The following is a 23,343-nucleotide window of genomic DNA, read 5'->3' as shown; positions in this document are numbered from 1 at the left end:
CCCTTGTGTCAATCATGGTTACCTTCTAGTTTTCTTAAAAGGCCAGCCAGGATGAGCAGCAATGGGCAGCACACAAGCTCAGACATTAGGCAAGAGAACAGTTTGGATGGAAACTGTCTGTCCATTAAATGATTAACAGAGGGGTGGGGGAAGGCTATTGTGGTCTCTTTCTTTTTGCAAGGTTGTTCTTGAGAACATTGTTTTACGATTGATTATTAAGATCATCATGTTTCTAGGGTTCATTATATCCAAGAAGCATCTTACATAGTTTATGAACTCTTCCAGCACAACTTAATAACAAAGCAATTATAATCTTCTATACCGGGGCTCCTTGAAATATGAAGAATCAGTTTAATTGATTGGCCACTTGCCAATTCCACCAAGGAAAGCTAAAATTGTCAAGGATTGCTATATTTAACATCTTATTGGGTAATCAGCAACAACAGATTATAATAGTGGCAGATTTGTGTGCTCTTACACCTTTTCTGATGAGAACACAGGAAGTACTGTATCTTTAAATAAATGTGAGCAATACAAGTACTGTACCACATTAATAAAAATGTGTGTAGTTTTATTTTTAAAATAACTAAAAACTTATCAGGATATAAAGTTGGTAACTGAGTAAGCTGGGGGCTAATAATCCTCCATCTTGGTGGATTTCAGTTGTTAGTTACAACTTAAAACACAACTGCATTGAAGCTAAGGACTTGTGAAGCAACTCCCCATAGTAATTTTCACATTTTTTGACCATGCAACAACAGACCCTTATAGCTATAAGGATTGCACTGTAAATGAGTGTCCCAAACTGTGAATTGTGAGATGGGTTTAAGTATGTACTGAAAAGACACAATAGTCTTTTCAGATTTTCCCTTGAATACAAGGGCTAAAAAGTTACACAGGAAAGGGATGCATGTATAAGGCCTGCCCTCAGCACCGCCAGGTGGACAGCATCTTCTTGAGGTGTTCACACATCTAAGGTCTGCAGGGTTTCTAAATGTATTCTTCCAAACATACTTTGAAGCCTTCCAATTGCAAACATGGTTCAAAGCATAAATCAATATCATTTCCATAGGAACAAATTATCTTCCCCTAGGAACAATTTAGAAGTGCCCGGAACACCTGTTTGTTTAAACCCAGTCTGTCCTGATCGTGTATAAAGGTTTTGTATAAAGGTTTTTACACATTTCAGAGGAAAATGATGGGTGTGAATAGGAGTAATAGTTCTAAAATTTATGTTTAGTAGTAGTACTAATGGTATTTCTTTTTACTGCAGAAATATCTTTAAGAACGAGTTCCAGTGATTAAATACATCAGCATTGTGGTGCCTTTATTTAGAAAGTGTCTGATATAACATTTGCTGTTACTTGTCATTAATACTGCAGCTCCTAAGTAAACTTGGGTTAGAAATAATTCCCACCTAAATCAGCATAAATTACTGATCAGGTTGTTATTGAATCTTTGTTATGTTTTTAGAAAGGAACCTAAATTATAGCTACATTCAAGTTACTACAACTCATCACATTCACAGACTCTGTCAATGCAGCTCAGACTGTTACAATGCAATCCTATACAGATCTACTGAGACCCAGTGAGGTCAATGAAGCTTACTCCCAAGTAAGGAGTACAGAATGCAGCCTAACTTTTAAGCTGTTGCACAGCTGACTGTCAAGATCCATTCTCTTGATCTGGTTAATTCATGTAAAGCTCTCTAGATTAGCATACAAATAGTGCAGGTGAGCTTGACCATAACTGCTAGAGCAGGGGTCAGCAACCTTTTTCAGCTGTGGGCCGGTCCACCATCCCTCAGACCATGTGGTGGGCTGGACTATATTTTTTTGGGAGGGGGAGGGGGATGAACAAATTCCTATGCCCCACAAATAACCCAGAGATGCATTTTAAATAAAAGGACACATTCTTCTTATGTAAAAACATGCTGATTCCCAGACCATCCGTGGGCCGGATTGAGAAGGCGACTGGGCCGCATCTGGCCCACGGGCCTTAGGTTGCCACCCCTGTGCTAGAGCTTGGCTGCTGTTAAATTACAATGGCTGACCCTGAAAAAAATAGCTATTTGGTAGACCTCATTTTAAACTGATAGCCATGAATTTAGTCAATCAACTTTGTTAGATACTGACATATTCTGAGTACTGCAAACAATGCAATAGAAATAATCTCTTCAAATACTGCATTGCCAAAGTCATACTTGTACATTAACGTCTCTACTCTGCACATCTATATAGAAGATCTTTCAGAGCAATAAACATGTCTCAACATACATATTGGGGCCATGAAAATGTCCTTCAGCAGTCCTAAAAGATATTACATTCCCTCCAACTATTTACAACATACCTAGTAATATACTACCTAAAACTAAACTCTAGTGTTGGTACTATAAAGACTATATGATTCTCTTCACTACTGTTCTCTGTCTCACAGAGAATCTGTGCATTCCAAATAGTGATGGAGTCAGAACCAACTACTAGAATTTGTATTTTGAAAAAGGGAGGGTTTCTTTGTTCTAGCAGCCGTGATGCTCCTTCAAATCTGTTTGACATCTGATAAAACTAATCTAATTCCATCTACATAACTCCATCTGCAACAACCTCAAAACGTAAAAAATTGCAGGCTGCCAGGCCCTTTCACAGCTACCTACCCACTTTTTGTTCAACATATACTGTAAGGAAGAAATCTGGATAATTTGAAAGCTTTGTTCTTGGCATTTTGCCATTCTGGTTGGCCTAGTAAAGGTACTGTGGATTGTTCTGTGGATCTTCCTTTTGAAATTAGTAAATCATTCAAGGGAAGGAACAGTAATAAGTACATAGTTAATATGACCTTGTAATTCTGAGGTCAGAGAGTAAAGTGCATACTTTGGCACCTTGCCAGTATTCAGAGATTTAAAAGCCTGCCTTAATGTATTGCTATGGGCTTTAGAGCTTAACCTCAGTTGAAAATAAAGTTTTCAGGTATGATTATCTACTTTCTATACAGCTACTGTTATGTTGGCCTTGCAGCAAACATCTTGGAGCATAATATATCTAACAAGCTCAAGGTTTTGTGGTGTTTTTTACATGATGGTTTTACCAAACCTAAACCCAAGCCTCAAACAGGAGCATTTACCTTTTGGTTTCTCTTTGAACTTTTCACCCTATAAATAAGAAAACTCAAAACCAAGAAATGTCTAACAAAGGCATCGATGAATCTCAATGCAAGACGAGACCAAGTAGTTGGCAACCTGTTTCCATTATTATAAATGCTGTGTATTTAAAAACAAACAAACAAACACCTAAATAGCATGACATTGTATCTTGTATATTGATTAAATGTGATCTTTAATATAAAAAGTTAACCAACCCCCTTCATCACAGAGTTTTTTTTCCAGAACCATCCAATAAGTCACAAAACACTCAGCAAACTTTTGAGTTCTCCAGCATTCTTATTTTGCAGTATATCAAACACAGAGGTGAGGCAGCACTGGGAATGATGATGGAGCCCACAAGTATGCAATTTGGGATCTTAAGAGTCAAACACAGCAACAATTCTCCACCGCACACATAATCTTAATTTACCTTTCACAACCAGTTCCAAGCAAAGTAACATTAAGATAAATAGACAGGAAGACAAAGGCATGCTGAGGCACACTATTTAAAGAAAGGCAGCACAAATATTTTGATCACTAAATAATCAAAGCTTAAACAGAAAGCTTAGTGTTTTAACCTTCACTTTTTGAATACACCTAAGTACCTTTCATCTAGGAAATCTAAACTCAGATGAAAACACCTAAAGCCCAGGCTAGATGTGATGACAACAGAATCCAGTATTTTAAGGTAGGTCTGATCCAACAGGAGCAAGATGTAAGACCAAAGAAGCACACAGGCTGGGGTGTGTGTGTGTGTGTGCTAAATCTCACCCCATGACCATACCACCTCCCTCCAGGTGCTTTTCTCCCAGTGGAACTGAGCTGGTATGAGAATGCAGCTGAAAGAAAGCAGCAGGAGGGGAAGAGAGCTGAGAGAGGAAACTTGCAGACAAGTGAAGGATGGTTGAAGCAGTCTGCAGCCCACGACATGTAGTTTGGGTCTGAGGCTAGAAATTCAGGATTCTAACATCCATAGTTGCAAACTTGGTGCCTCATTCCTGAGGTCAGCTCAGTACACTGGTCTAGGCACTGTCTAAATATACAAGTAGGTTTTTTAATGCTCCTGAATTACAAAAAAAGGCATATGGTTATAAAGCATTTGATCTTATACTTCTGTGCAAGGCTGCTCTCGACAGCTAATTCCCAGGGACTTGTGGGGCTTTGATTCCTCATCACTACTCCAATGGCAGCCCCATCCCCACTATTTCCTCATGACAATCTATTTCTCATACAGTTTGTTAATCTTGTTAGGTTACCATTGGCTTAATTGTTTTTGAAATAGTTTTTAAAAATAGTTTTAACTGTTTTTATTGATAATTTTAATATTTCTTGCAAACCGCTTATTTGTTTTGTTACAATCAAGCAGTACATAAATTTTGCAAAATAAACAAAGAGGGGGCAAGTCCTGTCTCAGTTATTTGAGTGTACATACATATACAGGTGAACCACCTGACATTGCGTATTGAGACTTGCAAAAAGCTTTTGACGAAGTACCTCACCAAATAATCCCGAGTAAGATTAGCAGTCATGGAATTGTGGAAACAGAATACTTGGGCCTGATCTAGCAGAGTTCTTACGCTTTTATCTGTCAGGAGGGTGGCTCCATGGCACTGCTCCTCAATGCTGGCTGCTCCCAGCTTAGCCATTAATTCACTACATGGCTTTAGTAAAGCAATTATTTTCCTAGTCTCTCACGTTTAAACACAGTAAAAATAATAACTGGTCTTACGATAGCCTAAAAATTGAATGCTTAATAACAGTAGCGGCTGCAGAGCCATGTGTGTGAGCCATGCCCAAACATTCTCCACCTGCAATGGCTCGTGTGTTGAGTGTAAAAGCCTTAAGTTGGGTTTTAAGTGCCTTTGGCCAAAAATGCACAGAAGGTTCTTCACAACTGGGAATCCTGATAATGCAAAGCCCCAATGTGAGGAGGCTTCTAACCACATTCAGTCAAACATGCTGAGTATACCCCTTGACACCTGCTCAATTCCCGCTCAATACAGGAAAGTCAGGGGTGTAGCAGGTGGGCGTAACACCTAAACAAGTACGGTAATAAACTGTTAAGTAATATCAAACATTATTATGCCTTCTCCAAATGATGGTGTAGAATTTATTTATTGTTTTCTAAACTGATTCACAGCCAGAAGCTATTGAACTGGTAAGATAAAATGTGATACAATATAAGAAATGTGAACTCCAAAATTAATAAAACAATTTCTAAAAACTCTAAAAGCAGTAAAACCATTTCTAGATTGCACAACTAGATTGCACATTTCTAGATTGCACAACTGGCTCACACTTCAAGGAAAGTCTTATCCAAAAACATCTTCAAATGTCAAACCTAAATGTCAAATTGCTAGATGCTTGTCTAATTCCATTTGGTAACTGATTCTAAGGGGTTGGAGCTGCAACCCTAAAAGCCTTGTTTCTAGTACAAACTAAGTACACTCCTGGGGCATATAGTACTGTTAGTACTGCCCAATCTGAGGGGTACACTTGCCAGGTAGGTACCTTAAGTAACCTGGTTCCAAGTTGTTTAGGGCTTAATCTCTTTGATCTGCATCTAGTAGCATATTGGAAGCCAGTGCAGCTCTCACAGCAAATATGTTAAATGTGTTGACAGAATGCACCAGTCAACAAACAATTCTCTCTTTTAAAAACTGCAGATCTTCATCAGCTATTGGATCTTAATACTTAAAAGCTTTGAAGCTTCTACTTGGACTTAGGCATACCTCAACTTCTCATTTCCCAACTGTTTTGTCAGGCATAGCTGATGGCTATGTTTCTATCAGTTCTTACTCAAGTCTCTCCCTCTTATGCTAGATCTGTGAACATACTAGGAGTGGGCTACCACAATACATTCCAACAGAGAGCCACACGCTGGATCAACTGTCAAGCTGTCTCCTCTTACAGCTGCTATACAAACAGCCCTGAATATCTTAGATTCTTTAGAGAACAATCACACTACCGGTAACTGCATTCGTTTGTGATTATGCTCTTTTTTGGCACAGTCAGTTTAGGGAAGCAAGGTTCACAACAGCTTTACAAACATAATAATTTCACTTCTGTTTCAAAAATAACTTTTTCACTCGCACTATTTACTATTTGGAAGGTCCAAATATTGCTAAACAGTACCAGTAGCACTGGGGAACTGAGAGATCCGATTCAAAATCCCAGCTCAGCCAGAGACTTGGTGGGTGGCCTTAGGCTAAATCCCTCTTCTCATTTTCAGGCCATCATTTGCAAATCATTTTAGCAGTAATAGCCTGCCACAAATAATTGTTATGAAGAAAAATTAGATCATAGCACATTTTGTAGAAACTCTTTTTTTCTCCATAAATCCTGCTACATACAATTTGTTAACCTATTACTATTTTAAGCTGGAGTTCACTGGAGCCATTTCCCCTTATTCAAGAACATTCCTAATTCTGCTCTACATATCAACACATATATTGATTTCTACATGAATTATGATAGGTTAGGTGCTGTGATGTACAAATATTTTCCTTTCTTTGGTTCACATTCTTTTTACCAGCCCCGAGCCTTCAAAATCTGAAAAAGAAAACACCAATAGCCTGATCTTTGTAAGAAGAACCACAGAACTCAGGTATAATGAGATTATAGGCACTTAGAAGTATTGTTTAGGGTTAAAACTTTTCTCATGGGTCAACCAGGGTTCAGACATACCGGAAGGATATCGCATACACATTAGCAAATTCCCTTTTGCCCTTTAATGCCACATTTCAAGCACGGATTACACATTTGACATGAAAAAGTTTATTTATATCACAAATGTGAACCGCATTGTCAAGACTCATATCAAGAGAAAAGTACAACCAGCTAGCCTGGTTTCAGCGATTTAGATGCACTGCTCTACCACTAATATTTTATACTAGTGTCTATGAGAGCACAGGGATCCTCTAAGTCAGACCAAGGATCTGTCTAGTAGGATGGTGCAGCAGATCTCCAGAGCTTCAGGCAACTACCAGTCAAGAACCCAGAAATCCACCTTGAAGGCATATTCAGACAAATTACACATTATACTATTGAGTCATGCTCACGCCCCAATTTTCTAACAATACAGGGCAGATCAGGATCATTTGGTACAGTGCCCACCCGCACATATAATAAGGAACCTCACCATACTCCAAAGGCCTGTTAATTCACCCCTAAGAGAATTAAGCCACTAGAATCCTCATGGAATGAAGCTCTTCAGGTTTCAAATGAAAGGGGGGGGAATCTAAAAGTATAAGGTGACTAGTTTGCAGTCTCTTATTTATTCAGCTAAATACACAGACTTGACGGAATAACAGAGCTACAACCTGTGTGAGTGTGTACGAGAATATTAATGGCAAGCTTATAATACTGTTGTCAAAGTGTATTTTGCATGCAATTCGTAACTTAAAGTCACACTGTCTGATCCAGTGGATACTTTTCTGAGGTATAATTTCATTATTGAAGAAAAGCTCTATCTTTCTTTTACAATTTAACTATATGTTGAAGTTACAGTTTTAAGTATTCTTGAGGTTTGCTATTTTACCTACATGATCAAACATTGCTTTGTGTGAAGCTACATATGCATTTTGCAACCTGTGTACAGAAGTATATAAAAATTTAGAGAAGTTGAAGCCTTCACAACTAACACAGTTCAGCATAACATAAACTTTCCTAATTACAGCTAGAAACTAGAAAGTAAATCACGCCACAACAGACACAAAGTAATTTATGTACTTAAAGCTGTTCTTTCAAATCACATTCTCTTGAATGCATTTACCGTAGCTCTAAGTTTAATTACAAAAAAGTAAATCAGACTAAAACACTACTTAAAAGAACATTTCAGTAGGAATTAGGAGTGTTAAGTCAATGGCGTTTTACTCAAAGTAAACCCACTGAAATTAATAGACCTAACTTAATCATGGGCACTGATTTCAACTGTTATACTCTGATTAAAACCTAGTTGAAAAGCACCCAGGGATTTTCAGGAATGGATTTCTTATGCTATCATAGAGAGAAAGGGAACAGTGCACTGGGTAAAGACCTCATGACCTCGGCTACCTTCTGACCACATATACGTATTAGCTCTTTATAGAGCACTGAAGGTCAACATGGAAGGTGTGTACATGTGAAGCCACCTTAACAACCTTATTAACACAATATATGCACTGGATTTGCAATACATTTCAAAGTACACCAGCAGCACACCAACCTGCAGTAATTAATTGCTGTGGTGATATTTTTTTTAAAAAAAATGGTTACTAAAATAGTAAAAACTGCCAACACAGCACCCGATCCTGAACTCTCATTTGCCACATCAGAGGAGCATAGAATCAGGACACACAAAATCAACTGTACCTCTATGTTTGATTTCCATCACTAGGAGTAAGACTTTAACAGTCCTGCCACGCAAAATTTCTGTGAATTGTTCCTTTTTATTTCAGGATTTTAAATATCTGCTCATCTAGTTGTCTATGGCAAGGGGAAATTGCGAGGGAAGGGAAGCTTTTGCAAAATGTAAGAAATTTATTTACCTCTCCCCCCTTCTTTTCCCTTTCTGGCTGTCAGCATGTAACAATGAGCTTATGTAGGAATATGCATAAGCGGAAAGGCTAAAAGAATATTTAATGGGCTTGTAGTTTCTGAATATTTCTACTTTCAAGGCTGTTTTATACATTTAGCTTTGCATTACATCTCATACTCCCAAAAGGGCTCCAAACATAGTTCATTTTAAAAAAAGTTAGAAACACCCATACTACTTACACTTTGTAATTCGCAGTTAATCACACAAGTGAGATTTTGAGAAAAAGCAAACTATCAGTTAAGATCATCACAATCTGAGGAAATAGAGACTCTGTTCCTGAATCTTGTTTTCTTCCCCAATCTGAATAAAGCGAGCAGCCATCACTTTCTTTGAACACAACAAATATTTCGATGAAAATCCTGTAAAATTGTAGCTAGGGCAGTGCAGAATATTCAAGTGCATACCCAGTACATTGTATTTTCCCATTATTTCATATTTCCTAACAATCCAAATCCAATTTCCAAAAAAAAATCTGCTTGTAGTCTGGGGAGTATGATCCAGTCCTTCCCCTCCACAAACCATAAGAATCCTCCTACATGCAAGTATCTTAGCCCAGAAAGGTTCCTGATGAGAGTAGGGACCAGGGGAGAAGGGTGACGGCTTGTCCACTTACAAGTAATTTTACCCATAAAAATTTTGCTCTCCCCTGATACTCCTACTTGAACTTGCATTAAATATCCAAAGTTAAATGCAGCATGTAGTAAAAGGGACAGCTACCACTAAAGTTCCACCTCAGTCCTAACTGTACGTTCCTTTATTTTCCTGACTCCACAAAGTCGTCACCTAAATGAAGGTGTTGCTTCCCCACATTCCTTGAGAATTTACAAGGAGAGTTCAGTGATCCAATGCATTAATTAATATCAACTGCTCTGATCAATATTGGCCCCAATATCAATGAAGTGCTTAACATTTAACCATTTTCCAGGACTTCAATTTTAACTTATAAAACAAAAATCAAGAAAGCATTAAGATTATCATTAAAGTGCACTACAAGATGCTTGGTTACTGAAAAAGTTTATCACATGTGTACATTCTGATAAAGCTTTAATTTCCTGAAAATAGGCACTAAAATCCAAATCACTTTTAAAAGTATCTATAAAAAGCTTTGTTTACCTAAATTATACTGAAGAGCAAAATGAAAAGTACTTAATCTGCCTTATGTAACAGAGGATTCTAATGCTGCATCACTAAAATTAAATGCATTGCCTTACAATACAGTGCTACTAAACTCCAATACGATGAAATGGATTGAACTGGAAAAAATAATGCAATGTGGTTAAAACCTCTGGAGAAAACAGTATCTGAATTCTCCGAAGAAGCTTCTATGACTTCTGCTGGCAAGAACAACCAGCAGTTTCTAAAACACTTGCTTCTCTCTCTCTCTCTCTCTCCTCTCTCTCTCTCTCTCCTTTATTAAAGATTAAGACTCACCTGGGCTCGGACCACCCTCCTCATAATCCCGTTTGTTCATAATCAGGAGTCAACTCTTCAAATGTTAAAAAGTGAAAGAGCAGAAAGCTGACAGTTGCTCTCTCGTTTTGTACAAGACCTCAAATCCTGTCTCTCGATAGTAGTGGATTAATCCTGAAGCAAGTCATCAAAGCTTCATGCAGTTTAAAGTATGCATGTGACACAAAGCCAAGCTGCAGTGCAGCAGCAGCAGCAGAAGCAGCACTCTCCAACAGATTAAGCTGAGAGAGATGTTCATCAGTGATAAATCCCCCACACACAGCAGTAAGGGCAGGGCCTACATCTCTATCATCAAGTGTCGCCAGGTAGAAAGCCTTAAATTACACCTAGAATTGACTTGCTCTTTCCAGCAGCAGATGTCTCTGAAGCTATTCCATTACACAAGCCCTCCTTGTGGGTATGAAAGCAGTGAGGTTCCAATCATTTCGACAGCATGCTATTCATAAACCAATATTTTATGTAGATAAAATATTTAATCCTAAATCCATGGGATTAAAGAGCTAGTAAATGATTTTTAACTTATATTATCTTAGCGGCTCTTAAACTACAGGTTGGGACCTCTTGGGGAAGAGTGCAAGGCTTTTAGATGTTTGGATGGAAAATACCTAGGACATGGGTACGCAAACTAAGGCCTGGGGGCCAGATCCGGCCCAATCACCTTCTAAATCTGGCCCGCAGACTGTCCGGGAATCAGCCTGTTTTACATGAGTAGAATATGCACTTTTATTTAAAATGCATCTCTGGGTTATTTGTGGAGCCTGCCTGGTATTTTTGCATGAGTAGAATGTGTGCTTTTATTTAAAATGCACCCTCTGCGTTATTTGTGGAGCATAGGAACAGGGCCGGCTCTAGGTATAGTTCCGGTGGTGCGGGACGCCGGGGCGCTGCGAGGCTGTGCGCTGCAAGGGGGGGCACCGGAGCGATCTCCGTGCCTCAGCGCCAGGGCGCCCGACCTGCTCGAGACTGCCCTGCATAGGAATTCATTCATTTTTTGTCCCCCCACAAGGTCTGAGGGACAGTGGACCGGCCCCCTGCTGAAAAAGTTTGCTGACCCCTGACCTAGGAAGTAGTAAACCCTGCAGCAATCAGTCAGAGATAGCATTAGTATCAGCATTTTGGTGGCTGTAATTGTGGAAACTGAAGAGGGAGCGAAAACATTGGAGCTTCTAGCCACAGCAACCACACTCCCCATACATCTCCTTCCCTGGTTGGGTGGCTTCAGGAGTGTCCTGCACATTAGAGTGTCTGTTCCGTCCCTCTAATGCCAGTGTGGGATTAGTCCCCTAGTTCACAGATACTCATGCAAACAATAGTAGTCATACCTCATGTTGTATCCGCTTCAGGTTGTGTCTTTTCAGCTTGCGAACGCGGCAAACCCAGAAGTGTTTACTTCCGGGTTTTGCTTCACGCGTGTGCAGAAGCACCGCTCTCGTTGCGGACTTTTTGGGGTGTGAATGGCACCCCGGAACGGATCGTGTCCGCAACCAGCGTTACCATTGTATGAGAATTCTGGCCACTTGCCTCCAGAAGAATCACTGCTGCTGAGTTTGGAGACAGAGGGCTGGTAAAGGTAAAGGGACCCCGGACCATTAGGCCCAGTCGTGACCGACTCTGGGGTTGCGGTGCTAATCTTTCAATATTGGCAGAGGGAGCCGGCGTACAGCTTCCTGGTCATGTAACCAGCATGGCAAAGCCACTTCTGGCGAACCAGAGCAGCGCACGGAAACGCCATTTACCTTCCCGCTGTAGCAGTACAGTACCTATTTATCTACTTGCACTCTGACGTGCTTTCGAGCTGCTAGGTTGGCAGGAGCTGGGACCGAGCCACGGGAGCTCACCCCATCATGGGCTGGTAGAGCTAGGCAAAAATCCTGTACCGCTTTCGTGTTTCATTGGGAGCAAGTCCCAATGAACCCAGTGGGACTTTTTCAGAGTAGATATGCGGTTAATTTCAGAAGACAATCTGAGTTCAAAGAGTTTTTTGGAACTTTGCAAATTCCTTTTTGAAATGATCTGGCAGAGGAAGAGGCAAATGCTATTTGTTGAAATATATTTGTTTTCCATCAAGCCCAATTCACACACTTGTTCTGAAGCACTAGAGTCCTCACAAATTACTATAAGGAGCCATTTGTGTCAAAAGTTTGCTCTGTCAGAGAGAAGACCTTCAAGTCTTCTTTGTGATTTGTTAACCTTTTGATGCACTTCTACCTAGCAAATAGATACCTAGCAAACTGCCTCCCCATTGCAACCCTGATCTCCCTCTCAGATCTTCTAAAACAGCCATGCTGACCATACCCCAACTGGTGAAATGCCATCTCAAAAATTAGCTTCTCAGTAGTACCACCCACTCTCTAGAACACAGTCCCACACAAGGCAGAAGTTAAAGCATCTCCTGAAGAGCCATCTATTTAAGAAGCCTTTCATTGGCTCATACAATTCATCTGCTTGTTCTGCTTGTTCTTATTGATATATTTATTCATTTTGTTTCATTTTGGTTATAATTTTCCGACTTTTGTCTTATCTTTTCTGACTTTTAAGTATCTTATTGTGTTTTAGGTAAACCATTTTAAGCAATGCAGAAATATTATTAATATAAATAATTGTTACCAACATGGGTGGTTGAAACACATGGGAGTTTATTATTTTACACAGATTAATTTAATTTAAAATAAATTAAAACATTAAATGATTTTTTTAAAAAAAGTTTATAAAATCACCATGCAATGACTTTATCTTAATGATTGTAAATGACAATTCTGAGGGACTCAAAATATTTTTATAACATGAGGAAGTCAACTATGATCATTTTGAAATATATTGTTCTTGAAAACCTTAACATGTACAAAAAACCCTTCAAAACAATATAACTAGGAAGCATCAATGTTTCATTTCTGTTAATTTATCCCTTTACATAAGTAAAGAACCCCACTGCTCTAAAATATAGTTCCTACAGGACCCAAAATATTCATGGTTTATGTTTTATCTGATTGCATATCCAAAAGAAACCCAACCAGAAAAAACTAGATAGTGATCAATGCCCCCTTTAACCAAATAAGCAAATAAATTTAAAAAGTCATGAAATCAGTAAGACTCAATTCCAGCTGTGCTTAGAACATGTTTCTTTTTATTACTGTTTTGGTAAGGGCAGTGCTTTTTTTCTTTAAAATCACCATTTTATAGTTCAAATCAGGAAAAATAAATACAGTAAATGGACAAAAGTAGAAAGATTCACAAAATGTTTAGGGAAAGAGTACCCCCAGGGAAAAAAAGCACTGGGTAAGGGCAAGTTACAACAATCAGTATGAATGTGCATTAACAGTTGTCAGAGCACATGTAACAGATTACCCTAAACTCAAAGTAAATTATTAAAACCAAGTCTGTTCTGTCTTTCTTGCTGCACAGATAATACCCAAACAACATATTGAATTGGCCAATGGCCATGAGGTTATAGGTTCAAACCCCACAAAAACGTAAGCAGAACATTTCCTACTACAATAACATTTTCGTGACGTGAGAATGGTCCCTAAATTAGTGGTACAGCAAGTGCTCTGTACAGTCCTAGGCTCAATGTCCAGAGAAAATATTTCAAACAGGAGTAAGAAAGGTCTCTGCCAAAGATCATAGAATCATAGAGTTGGAAGAGACCACAAGGGCCATCCAGTCCAACCCCCTGCCAAGCAGGAAACACCATCAAAGCATTCTTGACATGTGGCTGTCAAGCCTCTGCTTAAAGACCTCCAAAGGAGGAGACTCCACCACACTCCTTGGTAGCAAATTCCACTGCCAAACAGCTCCTAACTCAGATCATGGAAAGCTAGTCAGAGAAGACTGAGCTGAGTTAGGACGACTCTCAATAACCAAAGGTTTGAAATGAAATAAGGCGGCTTTCGGTATTTGCTGTTAAATCTAACTTTGTTAGTGAAGGTAATGATGTTTTATTGTGCTAAAGTTATAGCACTGGGGAAGTAACCACGTGCTATCAGTGAATCACCTTTTTCCTGGCTCCTTAATTATCCATATCAGTCTTATTTGAGAACCTACAGCATTTAAAATGCTAACATTTTAATGAGGGACCATGAAGATTGAAAACAGCATGGGCACTGATCTGTTCAAAGGAGGGGAAAAGTCTGAAGTCCAGCTGGACAGATTTCAGTTTGAAATGTGATATGTCCTGAAGCCTATTAGGAAACAGCTTTGTGACTTGCTGGAGACTGCTATTATGGTTGTGGAGCTTGATGTTTGTGAATTTGAAAAGGAAACAACTGATGGGGAACGGATTAAGTGCCCACACTCCTCTAAAAATCACAGCTTCCATTTTTCAGTTTTTTGTTTTAAGTGGTTTAGTTAAATCCATTTACGTGTAGGCTGAGGTCTATCCCAAACTTGGTACCAAACATCCTTTTACTGGAAATGCTAGGATACATGCCTGGATTTTCCACATATTACCCACTTATGGCATAAAAATGAAACTGGAGAACAATGCTATAAAGCAATACTAACAACAATGGTTTACCAATGAAGATTCAAAATATTTTGATTATACAATTACACTAAAGTTTATTGTGAGGACCAAGCCTTTACACAGATATCTACACAACAATATTAAAATTTATTGCATACAGCCCCAGCAATGACCTCATCCCACAAAACAAAAAGAAGTTACAACAAGAACGAATTTATGAAGACATTAACGGGATCTTCCTTGTCAGTAAAAAATCTTTCCCTAGCTTTCATGGCCTTCATCACATAGACCGCTACCACGTGGTAAATCTGTGGATTGGCATCAATAATAATTTTACGTGATCTTTGGGGTTATTTATTGAATTGGGTATGATTTGCAGAATCCCACCTCTAAAGCTCGAGTAAAGAGGACAATGACGAAGGTAATGTATAAGGTCCTCTTTAGTTCTCATGGGGCAAGGGCACAGGCTCTACTGGAATTCTGGCAAATCTGCCAGCCAAGTATGCAGTAGGCATTGTTTGAAGCCGAGCCATAGTAAAAGCTCTCCGAAGAGTGACTGCTTTTAGTAGGGGAAACCAATAAGAGAGTCCAGAGTTTTTTATCTTCATGGTGTCTGAAGAGGCGTCCCTATGAAAGATCCATTCTCAAATTTTATCAGGGCTCCACAATTTAAGAATATTAAACTCAGGAAGGGTATATCTGGATAAAATATCTAAGAGGTTTTGACACCAAGTAGAGTTATGTTGGAAAGATGCATAGGCTTGTTTAGCCAGTAGAGCATTCGGAGCATTTTCGAGATTGATAAATGAGCTCAGAAATCTTAAGTGGGCCCTAGCAGACACAGAAGGTAATCTCACTTCCACTCTTAGAAAAGCTGCTGGGGTTCCTTGAAGGAGGCCTAAGATTCTTTTAAGATAAGAGTTCTGTAAAATTTCGAGCCGATTTAGCAGCTTCTGGTTACACCCCCAGAGTTCTACCCCATATAACATCTGTATATCAAATAATGTAAAACAGCAATTACATTGGGGAGGGACACATCAAAGTTGACACCAGATGGCATAACTAGTATGTTAGCTGGGATTTGATTTTTTCCATCTGCTATCTAAGCAGCATAGTGTTTGCACATATTCAAGCAATATCAACGAAGCACAAATGTTAGCCTCTGATCACAGAGATTACAATATTAGATATGTTGTCTGCAAATAGCATCATGTTCTGGAAAGTAATCCGCACGTGTCACATCTATTGCCAGCTATGAAACAGTTATGTAAAACACATGATCTATACTGTGCAACTTGATGGAGAAAGTTTACTAACCTAAAAAGAGAAAATGTATTGAGAATATGAGCTTTGAAAGTATCTCATTAAACAAGATCATTTGCATTCATGCAGCAAAATAGGCATGTGTTTATAAATTTGATGTGTTGAACTTGTGTGATATGTTAGCTGAAACAGGTCTGCATAACTTAGGACACATCATGCCATACGTACAACCCATTTATTATGGCCTACCAGGTTCATAGTAATTATACTCACCAATTATACTCACCAACTCCTTCCACATTTAATACCCTAAAGCTTCCCCTTCCCAACTGATTTCTGAAACCACTTCTCTTCTATTCCCCACTTTTCACCTTCACCCCATGTCCACGCCTCCTCCTTTTGTGCAACTGCCCCTGTATACAAACCACCCCCATTGTAACCTCCTGCATCCACCACCCACATTGCAACAAGCACACTTTTCACCTTCTGCTCAGTTGTTAAGTCATTGTCCCCTCCTATTCTTCAGACCCTTTCATGCCCCTGCTATCATCTGCAACCCCCATTCCCATGCCTCCTATTCCCTTTTCTGCAACCCACTTTGCACATTCACTTTTTCCTTCACCCTCCTCCTTACTTTTTTCAACTCTCCCTTGCACACCAACCACCTCCAATTTCCATGCCTCCTCCTGTCTCCTATTCTGCAGTCCCCTCTGTGTACATTACCCATGATTATACAGCTTACTGTATCTTTAAGATGAACAGACTCTTCAGAGCAAGCATGTCAATTAGCTCGTTCAATTAGAAAAGGTTAAAGTGGTTGCATGTTTGCTTATTAATAAAACATACAGTATTTTCTAAATTATTACACTGAATCTGGAACCTCATATTGAAGACAACAAACGTTACCAGATATGAAATACATTGTAGAAGTCCAACGCTTGGCAACATTTGACATCCTCTCCGCCCACCACCACAGCCCTCATGCTACCGGTATCTAATTACTGCTTTCCCAAATTTTGGAAGGAGGTGGGAGGCCTCTAGGACCCTGCCAAAGCCTCACGTGTCCTTCCTAAAGCCCTGTGCATAGCTTAGCCATTTGTGTGAATGCAGTGTGAGAGTAACAATTTTTGGCCTCCCCCACCCCCCCAACACACACTGTGCATGTGCACAAGACAAGGCAGTGTGCAGCCTATGGATTCTATGCTGAAGTACTCTTGCAACCCGTTGTTGTTGTTGTTTAGTCGTTTAGTCGTGTCCGACTCTTCGTGACCCCATGGACCATAGCACGCCAGGCACTCCTGTCTTGCACTGCCTCCCGCAGTTTGGTCAAACTCATGTTCGTAGCTTCAAGAACACTGTCCAACCATCTTGTCCTCTGACGTCCCCTTCTCCTAGTGCCCTCAATCTTTCCCAACATCAGGGTCTTTTCCAAGGATTCTTCTCTTCTCATGAGGTGGCCAAAGTATTGGAACCTCAGCTTCACGATCTGTCCTTCCAGGGAGCACTCAGGGCTGATTTCCTTCAGAATGGATAGGTTTGATCTTCTTGCAGTCCATGGGACTCTCAAGAGTCTCCTCCAGCACCACAATTCAAAAGCATCAATTCTTCGGCGATCAGCCTTCTTTATGGTCCAGCTCTCACTTCCATACATCACTACTGGGAAAACCATAGCTTTAACTATACGGACCTTTGTCAGCAAGGTGATGTCTCTGCTTTTTAAGATGCTGTCTAGGTTTGTCATTGCTTTTCTCCCAAGAAGCAGGCGTCTTTTAATTTCGGGACTCCTGTCACCATCTGCAGTGATCAAGGAGCCCAAGAAGGTGAAATCTCTCACTGCCTCCATTTCTTCCCCTTCTATTTGCCAGGAGGTGATGGGACCAGTGGCCATGATCTTGGTTTTTTTGATGTTGAGCTTCAGACCATATTTTGCGCTCTCCTCTTTCACCCTCATTAAAAGGTTCTTTAATTCCTCCTCGCTTTCTGCCATCAAGGTTGTGTCATCTGCATATCTGAGGTTGTTGATATTTCTTCCGGCAATCTTAATTCCGGTTTGGGATTCATCTAGTCCAGCCTTTCGCATGATGAATTCTGCATATAAGTTAAATAAGCAGGGAGACAATATACAACCTTGTCGTACTCCTTTCCCAATTTTGAACCACTCAGTTGTTCCATATCCAGTTCTAACTGTAGCTTCTTGTCCCACATAGAGATTTCTCAGGAGACAGATGAGGTGATCAGGCACTCCCATTTCTTTAAGAACTTGCCATAGTTTGCTGTGGTCGACACAGTCAAAGGCTTTTGCATAGTCAATGAAGCAGAAGTAGATGTTTTTCTGGAACTCTCTAGCTTTCTCCATAATCCAGCGCATGTTTGCTATTTGGTCTCTGGTTCCTCTGCCCTTTCGAAATCCAGCTTGCACTTCTGGGAGTTCTCGGTCCACATACTGCTTAAGCCTGCCTTGTAGAATTTTAAGCATAACCTTGCTAGCGTGTGAAATGAGCGCAATTGTGCGGTAGTTGGAGCATTCTTTGGCACTGCCCTTCTTTGGAATTGGGGTGTAGACTGATCTTCTCCAATCCTCTGGCCATTGCTGAGTTTTCCAAACTTGCTGGCATATTGGGTATATTTAAAAGATGATGCTGTTAAGGTGCTACACCCAATATGCCAGCTCTTGCAACCCACTTGGTATGAAAAATTGGGCCGCCCTGTACTATAAAATATTTGAGAGATCCACATCCTTTATCTCTCACACATGAGGCAGCTGTGGTATGGAAGTGGGAGAAGCTTAAGACAGACATTTTTTCCTATCATCATCACCATCATAATGAATTTTTATTATACCCTGCCCTTCACAGCTAGAATCAGGGTCAGGGCAGCTAACACCCAAAAAATTACAATAAAACGTAAAAGAAAAAGAAAAACAGTTAATTAAAATACGGGTTAAAATACAATTTAAAATGCAGCCTCATTTTAGTAGTAGCCCATAAATCAAAACCATAAGGGGAGGGAAACATAAGGCTCAGACTGAGTCCAAACCAAAGACCAGGCGGAACAGCTCCGTCTTGCAGGCCCTGCAGAAATATGTCAAATCCTGCAGGGCCCTGGTCTCTTGTGACAGAGCGTTCCACCAAGTCAGGGCCAGTACTGAAAAGGCCCTGGCCCTAGTTGAGACCAATCTAACCATCTTGTGGCTCGGGACCTCCAAAGTGTTGTTATTTGTGGACCTTAAGGTCCTCCGTGGGGCATATCAAGAGAGGTGGTCCCGTAGATACGAGGGTCCTAGGTCGCATAGGGCTTGGGCTTTAAACCAGCACCTTAAACCTGACCCTGTACTCCACCAGAAGCCAGTGCAGCTGGTAAAGCACTGTATGAAGTGGTCCCGCAGCAAGGACCCCATAAGGAGCCTCGCCACGGCATTCTGCACCCGCTGGAGTTTCTGGGTCAGCTTCAAGGGCAGCCCCGCGTAGGGCGAGTTACAATAATCAAGCCTGGAGGTGACCATCACATGGATCACTACTTTTTGCCTCTCAGTTCCTCTCCAACCCTCCTTTATTCAAACCTCTGCTGTCGTTTAAAACCACTATTTCCCTCTGTAACATAGCTGCCAAGTTATCCCTTATTTTCAGGGAAATTCCATTATGCTGAATAGGCTTCCTCGTGAGAAAAGGGAAAACTTGGCAGCTATGCCTCTGTAGTCTTCCATCTTCTGCCTGCTCTTCTGCGCCCCTCCCTGCACTATGACTTCATGCTAATCCAGGATTGTGACACAGCACTACAGTGGGGGCTGCACGATGACAGCTGTACATTTTGGACAGATATCTTGCATCTCAAATGCAGTTTTGCTGTCCTAGACAGACAGTAGAAATTTAACAAGCACACGTTGAGTGGGCTTACATAGCAGGTAGCCTGTATTCAACCCAGTAGGCCAAAGCGTGTGCAAATCTAGTCTAAAGTTCTCGACCAGGCCCATAGAAATCCTCTCTGCTATGAAACTCAGTGGGTGGGCCTTGAATAAGACACACACACCCTCATCCTAACTTACCTCACAAGCTACTGCAAGGATAAACAACTTGCTCTGACCTCCCTAGGAGGAACAGGCCCCAAATGTAGTATTTCAAACTTCAATACAGATTCTAAGCCTTTAACATCCCTTACATTTTACATAACTTCTATTTCTTTGACTAATATAAAGGTTTATTACCAATCTGGTTATTTTATGGCAACTTTTGCAATATCCGAACATGGATTTAGAAATACCGCAACTTGTAAACCATCAAGTCAAATGCAATTTGTAAGCCAGGTGTGATGCTTGCAGCTCACCAGGGACCACCTGTTTTGGTCCAGGGCTGCAAAACAGGGGCTACAATACATGGCTTGCAGGCTATTTGTATAGGACAAAATTTCTGTAGGCCTAATTTAAGAGACACATTTTTTTTAAAAAAAAACATTCACTATTTTATCTTTTTCACAGCGGTGTAAAAAACAGAAGCAGGTGTTTAACTGAATTAGAAGGTTAGAGGAAACCAGGGCAAGCCCAAGTATTAAGCAAAATGTAAAAGTGGCAGGTTTAAGCCACCATGAAATGGGACAAAATGTCAATTTCATTCATACAATACTGCTACCATGGGGCGGGGGAGGGGGGGACAACCAGCAAAACTATACAAAGTGTCTACATAACAATCAATTTGAAGCACAGCAAAACATTTTAGGCAGTTGAAAAGGTTAGATTAAACAAGGATAATGAAAACAGACATACCGTAGAAGGATGGATTGTCACAAACACTGACACAACTAACAAACTGAAACCAGGTGTCTTGAAATCCTACTCTTCAGATTTCACAATGTGCCCTTACATTGGGAGTACTGTTTTGATTACACAGCTCAGGCACCAAAATTGCCTTGGACCATTTGGCCTTGTGTGTTCCACCTCCTTCCCAGAGGTTCTTCTTCATCCCATTTTTATTGGCCAGCATCATTCAAAATCCACACCCGCAAGGAAGAAGTTGTTTGTGAAGCCTAGCTAGTGTTTCTGTCCTAACCTCTGGCCTCTAACTGACACCAATCCAGACTTAGCTGCTGGGTTCCTAATACACACAAATGACTTTCCTTATTGAAAAAGATTAAGGAAATTGTATTTAATAGAACATCTGATGTCAATTATTACCACATCTAAAAGTAGCCTTGCCAGGTAAAATGACTCAGCTGGTAATGCTGGATCCTTTGTACATGAGGTCATTATCTCATTATCTATGTTGTGAACAGGTTATTTCTAGCTGCCTTTGTCAGAATAAAGGTCATAAACTCTGCAGAATTATTTTCCTCCACTGTCCGAATGCAGATATATGCATTTGTCACTACTATTGTCTTGCTAGTTTTTACGGTTACTACCTTTATTTACAGGGACGCGGGTGGCGCTGTGGTCTAAACCACAGAGCCTAGGGCTTGCCAATCAGAAGGTTAGCAGTTCGAATCCCCGCGACGGGGTGAGCTCCTGTTGCTCGGTCCCAGCTCCTGCCAACCTAGCAGTTCGAAAGCACGTCAAAAGTGCAAGAAAATAAATAGGTACCGCTCCAGTGTGAAGGCAAACGGTGTTTCCGTGCGCTGCTCTGGTTCGCCAGAAGCGGCTTAGTCATGCTGGCCCCATGACCCGGAAGCTGTCTGCGGACAAATGCCAGCTCCCTTGGCTTAAAGAGTGAGATGAGCCCCACAACCCCAGTCGTCCACGACTGGACCTAATGGTCAGGGGTACCTTTACCTTTATTTACACAGAGGTTTCCATGTATTTAACAGCTGAGTAGCTACAAGAAACCCAGCAGCTGACATTTTAATTCATTGTATCTCCAAATTGGGAAAAGCTACATTTTATGAATTTTTGCATGCTGCTCATTTGTTAAAGGCATAGAAATACTGGCAGTGTGGGGAGTAACAGCTACTCTGGCACACACCTAGGAATTGTCTTCCTGATTAAGTCCAAGGTCTGTCTAGCCCAGGCATCCCGAGACTTTGGCCCTCCAGATGTTTTGGACTACAGTTCCCATCTTCCCTGACCACTGGTCCTGTTAGCTAGGGATCATGGGAGATGTAGGCCAAAACATCTGGAGGGCCGCAGTTTGGGGAAGCCTGGTCTAGCCCAACATTCCAATTAACTGTGGTCAGCCAAATATTTTGGAAGTGCAAGGTTTCACAAGCAGAGCATGAAGGCAATGACCATGCAGTGTCTAAAACTTTTAAACAAATCTTACTATTTAGAACTGTGACAGTATGGCACTATTCCTCATGTCAGTAGGCAAGGAGTTCTGAAGTGGGTGATGCAACACTAAAAGATCAGTTTTTTGTTTGTTTTTACAAATGCAATACAAGTATTATGTGAGACCTGTAGCAATGACAGTTTCGCAGATCAAAGCAGCTGACAGGGCATATATGGGATAAGGGCATCTCACAGATAAACAGGCCCCAAGCCAATTTGTTTTCATTTTTTGGTTGCCAAAATAGGTGCATAATGGGTGCAAATCGAGAGTTATAACCGGGCTAGAATTTCAAGAACTGACTGTATATTTATTAAGTACCCTGTACAGAAGCCAGTACAGAATACCTCCACTATGAGGGCGGTCTGACAGGTTTGGAAAAGGTGGAAGGAACAGCTGGTGCTTAACATTTTCCCTCTGTAGGTCTGCTCAAAACTGCTGCCACTTCTGTTTGGTAACAGGGTCATTTTCTCAACTAACTCTCCAGTCTTCACTTCATAGCTGTAGTAGCACATAGTGCGGATGAATTCTTAAAGGGGCCTCTGTTCTTTACAGAAATTTCTCCACCCTGACCCACTTTCATTGCACAACTGAAAGTGAAAGGGACTATTCTATATTATGATCAGCTTGCAACACTTTACTCAATTTTTTTTACTGTTTAAAAGGTTTTAAAGCCTTTTGCTAGCTTTTTACAAGTCCTGCTTGAGCAGGTTAGCAAAGGACTTTAAAGGCAAGCAAAGTACCTCAGCTGAGACAACCACCTTGTTATAAGATATGCCACCCATCACCACAATCGCTCCTGACAAATTTATCTTAGGTTTCTCTCAATTCTCTCCCCCTCCACACCATTTCCCCTTCTTTTATTTCCTCCTTTCTCAACATTGCAGCACACTGTTTACATGTCTACTCAGAAGTAACTTCCATTAAGTTTAGTGGAGTTCCAGCTAGGCCATATTCTGAACATGTCTAAAAGCCCCAAGTCTTGATTTTAAACTGCAAAGAGAGTGTGTGCTCCAAAAGCTTAGAAGCACTAGCACACTGAGGATGAAGAGAAAACATGAGATGTGATTAGTATACTGAGGCAATGTTAAGAGTAGACTTGACTTCCCTGGCGACCCAGGTGGCGCTGTGGTTAAACCACTGAGCCTAGGGCTTGCTGATCAGAAGGTCGGCGGTTCGAATCCCT

At 40.6% G+C, this 23,343-nt stretch overlaps 1 protein-coding gene across 4 annotated transcripts in view; it reads right to left on the bottom strand.

The window, feature by feature from the left end:
* The window catches only part of SLC12A7 (solute carrier family 12 member 7), a 95,237-nt gene that overhangs the window by 61,992 nt on the left and 9,902 nt on the right, over positions 1-23,343 (bottom strand). The window contains exon 1 of one of the 4 annotated variants that reach the window (XM_060278059.2): positions 10,149-10,367. The exons of the other annotated variants lie outside the window; for them this stretch is intronic. Coding sequence (XP_060134042.1) covers positions 10,149-10,188 — 40 coding nt within the window. The 5' untranslated portion in view covers positions 10,189-10,367. Of the gene's footprint in view, positions 1-10,148; positions 10,368-23,343 lie in introns of those variants that run through there. 4 annotated transcript variants of the gene reach the window in all.

This window comes from Zootoca vivipara, chromosome 8 (genome assembly GCF_965207765.1).
Source record: "Zootoca vivipara chromosome 8, rZooViv2.hap1.1, whole genome shotgun sequence".
NCBI lineage: Eukaryota > Metazoa > Chordata > Lepidosauria > Squamata > Lacertidae > Zootoca > Zootoca vivipara.
Note: the sequence above shows the minus strand (reverse complement) of the source record. Positions and strands in the feature narration are given on the sequence as shown.